This window comes from Cheilinus undulatus, linkage group 19, assembly GCF_018320785.1.
Source record: "Cheilinus undulatus linkage group 19, ASM1832078v1, whole genome shotgun sequence".
NCBI lineage: Eukaryota > Metazoa > Chordata > Actinopteri > Labriformes > Labridae > Cheilinus > Cheilinus undulatus.
Genome location: NC_054883.1, coordinates 19,577,311 through 19,583,310, shown reverse-complemented (window position 1 = coordinate 19,583,310; position 6,000 = coordinate 19,577,311). Strand labels below are relative to the sequence as shown.

Here is a 6,000-nt window from a genome sequence, read left to right as displayed (position 1 = left end):
TAAACAACACGGCTTATGTCTTACTGCAGTGCCGTTGAGGCCTTTCCTTTTTTGTTGTAAGAGTTCAAAGACAGATTTTATTGATTGATCTTTATTTGTATAGTGCCAATTCATAACAAATGTTATCTCAGTCACAAGAGAAACCTTCCTTTAATGGACAGAAACCAGACTGATGCAGAAGCTGAGACGACAAGCAGAGCAATGGCAAAAATTTAAATGTATGGCTTTCCTGGCCAAAAATCCATCTCTTACTTAGTGTCTTGGATATGGTTAGAATGTCAGAAATAGTTTTAACAATATATGAAGAATTTGCAGTAATTCTCATGTTTGACAGAAGAATGACAATTCTAATATTAGCATTAGCAACTAAGATGTTAATGAAATGGAGAGGACCGGTATTCACAATTACAGAAGCTGAAGTTGAGCTGCTCATAGATTGACTTTAACATGAATAATAATGATAATAGATGTAAGATTGATGTTAATAGTTCAAGAGGTTTATAGATAAAATTATCTATGTTTATTTTACAAAAATACCCTAGATTTCCACATTTTGAGGATATTGCAAAAAATAATTCTCTTGTAGGTTTTCATTGATGTGAAACGACTCTGGGTATGTCAAATGGTTTCATTCATTCCACATCTTTTCCAGCGGAGCGCCATCATTAAAGCCTTAAAATTTGAAAAAGTGGACAAAATTTAACAAACTGCCTGTTTAGTGCCCTGTGAAAGGGTAATATTTAACCAAGTGCCCTTTAGGACAATGGTTCTCAACTGGTGGGTTGGGACCCAAAAGTGGGTTGCGAACTGATAACAGGAAAAAAAAAAAAAAAAGAAGGCTAAATATCTCTGATATTGTAGACCTAGGCAGACGTCTACTTTATTTTGAAGGAAAACTAGTACATTCTGTTTTCTTGAGATTTTCCCTTATTTTTTTCCTGTTATCTAGGATGGAAATATTTTCAAAAAAGTTAGTTTTCATATGATAATTTGTAAATGTCTTGTCACATTAAAAAAAAGACACCAAAATGTTTTATAATGGTAAAACGTAGTGAAATGAAATGTTTGCATGCATTTCCTCCCAAAGTGTTAGGCAGTCTCTTTTTTCAGCCTTTTTGTTGTGTTCCTACCAAGGTCCAAATTTCTGCATTTTTTGCTGAATTAATTTAATAAAAATCAAAAATTTGGGTCCCTACTTCGCATTACAATAGGCTGTTGGTCCTGTGACTGGATCAGGTGAGAACCCCTGCTCTAGGATGCCCTCCATGTAGGCAAATGTTGACAAAGTGCCATCTAGACTGCTATCAAAGTGGGCAATATTTGACAAATTTCAATATTTAAATATTTGAGAAAATGCCCTTGGATGCCCTCCAAGTATTTTTTAAAAGAGCCCTCCAGGATGCCCTCCAAATAGAAACATTTTTAACAAGTGCAAGCAGCCATCTAAGTGGGCACAATTTGATAAATGTGACTGTTGAAGTGGAAACATTTGAAAAATAAGCTGGTGCCAGTGGAAATGTCTTGTTGCATTTACAGGTAACCAGTAAAAAGTTTCAAACATATTGCCATGGTGAATTTGATAAGAACAGCATAAAATAGATAGTAAATTCCTGTGACACTTGGCCTGGGGTGTGCCTCTGGAAAATCTCAGTTTGAAGGCTGCACGTTAAGACAACACTCCTTTCTAAACATTTTCTGGTGAGTTCTGCACATTTTTAATAAACAGTGATCTGTCCCTGTAGACCGTTAGTCTGCTCATTGATGCTGTGTCGACCCTGTGTCACGCTGTTACACATGGGCTGTGCATTACAGAGATGCAAAATAAAAACAGAGACTCACTCGAATTTTGAAAGAAATCCATGTGCAGATACTTTCACATTTTGTTGAGTCTGTGTTTAAAACACTTTGGTCAGACAGAAGCATAAAAAAGGTGATCTTAAAAGAGAGGAGATTAGACGCACATGATTTAGCCTGGGTAGACATCGACTATATTGAAATATGAGCAGACTGACACTTTCAGTTCGAAAACACTGCCTTGTTTACTTTTTAGAAACACTGTTTATTATGAAATTAACCAGGATTTAGTTTCTATTTTACTGAAAACTTTTTTATACAGAAAAAAAATTACATGACTTATTGTTGGACTTCATAAGAAGGTCTGATTTTCTTTAAGGATAATTTAATCTAACCTAATTGACTCAATTTAGAGGGCAATAGTTAACTGGAGAACTCAGACTCAAAACTTCCAATTTATTTACTTCATTTTTAGTAAAACTAGTGCAAAAATACACCACAAAAATGCAACTACCCCCCCCCCCCAAAAAAAAAAAAAAACCTTTATGAACAATGAAATTGTTTGATTTAGATTTAGTTGTGCATACTTAGATCAGGGACATAGGCCTTCAAAAAATATCTGAGGGTAGCATGCCCCTCCAAACCCTGTTGTAAGCTCAGTTTTGGACCTTGGTTTGGCCCTAGCACTTTACCCTACCCCTTCATTCCAATGTGAAACCTAACCCCTTGATGTGAATGTGCAAATGTAGGTGGGGGACTAAGTGTTAGGAGTATATAGGGATTAAGTCTGAAATTTACAAAAAGACCTGCATTTTTTATTCCCCTTCCATCGATGATAGTGCTAAATTTGCATTTGGGACATTTGGTAAAAAGTATAGAGCTATTATTGTTGCAAAACTATTTGCAAATGCATAAGTAGATCCACAAATGCATACACAGATCTTTACAAAAAGTTATGCAACAATAATAGCTCTGTACAGTGCACATTTGAGGTTCAGAATAAACTTAAGACCGAAAGAGAGTGGAAACTTGAAAAAAGGTTAGATTTTTTAAAAAGGACCCGTCTCTTACTGTTAGGCTTGCTACAGGTCTGTAATATTGATCAAATAAGTACAGTAGCTATAGGTGTGTAGGGTTCCATTTAAATCCTTTTATAACAACATTCTATTTTCAGGATTTTCAAAGGGGCACGTTATGTCAAAGCTCAATGGGGTAACATTGGAACATGTATTTAAGTGACACCCAAGTATGCCTCAAATTGATTTGCTGAACAAGTGGCTTTTGTCAATCTACTTAATCCTGGTGGAGATGATCGACAGAAATGCTATCCAGCTAATGGCAAACTTACTTTTCGGAACCGGAAAGTCCTGTACGATTATCCAATAGGAACGAGGAAGAAGCCAAGGAGGCCGGGCTAGAATCATGCATTGACCAATAGAATTAAGAGTTTTACGCCCGCAGTGTTCAATGGTTCCGCCCCCGGCTTCCATTTCTGAACTGAGGGACGCTGCCGCTCGCGCGTAGTCCTCGCCTTTTTTATATACACATTTAAGTAAATAAACTCGATAGTCTGCCGAAAATTAGGATTATTACGGAGAAGAAGCTGGAAATAGCAGTCGTTGTCAATCGTGGTATGGTGTTTGGTTATTGACTTTAACTATAGGTACCATTTAATCCACATTTTAACTTTACTAAGCGGCGTTTTCCGCCGTTTTTTTCTCCTCTCGCCGCCCCGCTCACTCTACCCCCTTGTGTGTGAGTAAGGGCCTGCAACGTCGGTTTGGCCACGAGGCGAGTCGGTACAGTAGGAACAAGGCGATGGCGGAGTTCGGCAACGGACTGGCGGAGGAATCGCTACTAGATTCAGACCCCGGACATCCCGAGCTGGAAGACCCGGGTGTCGGTGACGAAGAACCGGGGTTAGAAGAGGGAGAGGCCGCTATTGAAGACCCGGTAAGTGAAGGTTATTGTTTTAGATCTCGTAGCCCCCATGAATACCGGGACTCATGCTTTGGTCAAATCGGACAACTCTAGGAAGCAGACGACTAATTTTCGTTTTATATTTACTACAAATATTAGGTCACATGTCGTTTGCGTTATCGCTATCTTCAGGTCTATATCAACCGCCATTGTGGTTCACGCAGTGCAGTAGAAAAGGGTGGTGACATGCGTGGCGTCGGCAGCCATCTTGGCGCAACAGCGGTGCCAGTTTCTCTGCGCCAGGGAGCAGCACGAGCCGGTGGGGGGAGTGGGGGTAAAAAAAAATGCGAGACGGAGATGTAGGAGACAGTAAGGGGCAAGGGTAGGACAGGCCGCCGCCATTAGCCGCCGAGTCTACCTGCTTGAGAAGGCAACCTGCTTACGGTAATGATAACTTTCATTCCAATTGCGTTTACCGTTTAGCAGGCGTTAAAGCACCGGTATGTGAACATGCAAATGACCAAGCGCCAGTTGGCTAACATTAGCTTATCGCAGGGAACTCCATCATATATGCAGCTAAAAGAATCAGTGGGCCTGTCGACCGGTAGTTACCCATAGATTAAATTATATGAGATGCTTGGGAAAACTACCAATTCAGGGCTAGTTTCACCGCGAAGTAACAAAACTCTGACAAGCTACCAAGCTAGCGGAATTCAGCATATCAAGGTTGAAATAGAAGACGCACCTGGCTGTATTATTTCATTTATTTAGGATAACGGTAGTGTCACCCATATAAAAGGTAGTGTCACCCATCACTTGTAGAACAAACCAGTATCTGTGCCCTGTTTTAGGATGCTGAACAAGCCTTTGCCGTCCAGCCTACATTTCTTAATTCATACTACGGCACATTCGCTAGTAACGCCTGTGTAGCATGTCTAGGTGGCATTACAAGTTGTTATAACAGTCTGGTGGGCAGAGAGACCCTGGCACACGACGTTAAAGCAGGGGGCTGCGGTATTTAAGGGGCTGGGTTCGCATCCTTCAGTGTTTTGCTAGGACAAGGAGAATGAGAGAAGGGAGGGGTGCGAAAGGGCTTGCTTTGAATATGCGACAAATTATCGGGAGCACAGCCTGCCACATTAATTTGATGATTTGTGTTGAAAGCATTCAGCTTCAGGTTTGATATTACACCGTATAGGCTGAAGTAGCCGATGAATAACTGTGCAGTTATCTTTACGTGCGGTATGGCATTTTGCAGTTACCCTACTACTACCCTTTGACCATAGGATCCTTATTTAATATGGTCAGTGCGTCTATTTGTAAAAGGCCTTATTGTTAAAAAGCTTGTCACCATAAGCATCAGTCCTGGATATAGCTAGAATGGCTCCCACTATGCTGCAGTGCACCACTGTCAGGAGGGTCCGCTCACGGTGAGGATACACACATCGCTGTGGTTCACCAGAAGAATTTTTAATTTTTGGCAGTGGTTATTTGCAGTATTTTACCCACTAACCCCAAACTTGATCATGTGTTTAACTTGATTTTCTTAAATGCCCTTACTTGAATTCAAATCCTTAGAGAGCTTGAACAAACTAATATAATAAGATTTTGGTTTTAATTTCCAATTAAGAAATTGTAACGATAAGATGAGCCCATGCATGTCAGAAATGGACAGGACTTGTGGGTCTGGGCAATTAATCATAAATTAGATTAAAACGCAGTATAGCCTGCTGCAGTTTTCAAATCGCAGAAGGTGCAATATTTCTTTAACCTGAATTTTGTGTTTATGCATTACATATCATACAATCATTCAGGTGCCATTTGTTTTAGAACAGTCTACAAAAAATCCTGTTTTCTTCATTTTTGTGGATTTTTGCTTTTGAGTATGAAAATAATATAAAAATGATCACCCCATTCAATACAAGAATTCATATCTAATTTACAATACAAGTCAAAATCATCACAATAACTTACTTTTGGAAATTGTTCAGCTCTTCTTTAATGTAATATTGTGTTGGTTTTGATATAAAATGTTTTAATGCCTGTGTTTGTTTGAAAAAACATAAGATGAGGAACTGCAGAAATAAACACATATCAAATCCAATATTGGGGGAAAATGTAATTGTTGTTATTGTTCAGCCCTAAGGTTTGACAGATTTAAAAAAATGTTTTCAAAGTTTGATCTGAAGTATGTTTGAATTTGAATATATGGCACATATAACTGTAAATGCACCATCTTCATTATTATTTCTTTCAAAAACCACGTCATGCACAGAAAGAATTGGA

General features: G+C 39.0%; 1 protein-coding gene across 4 annotated transcripts in view; it reads left to right on the top strand.

Moving 5' to 3' along the window:
* Positions 1-3,289: 3,289 nt before the first annotated feature.
* The window catches only part of pabpn1 (poly(A) binding protein, nuclear 1), a 29,440-nt gene continuing 26,729 nt past the window's right edge, over positions 3,290-6,000 (top strand). For 2 of the 4 annotated variants that reach the window (XM_041814620.1, XM_041814622.1), the window contains exon 1: positions 3,290-3,747. In XM_041814620.1, the coding sequence (XP_041670554.1) occupies positions 3,613-3,747 (135 nt within the window). In that variant the 5' untranslated portion in view covers positions 3,290-3,612. Of the gene's footprint in view, positions 3,748-4,029; positions 4,159-6,000 lie in introns of those variants that run through there. The other 2 variants (XM_041814621.1, XM_041814623.1) reach the window with 2 other exon arrangements.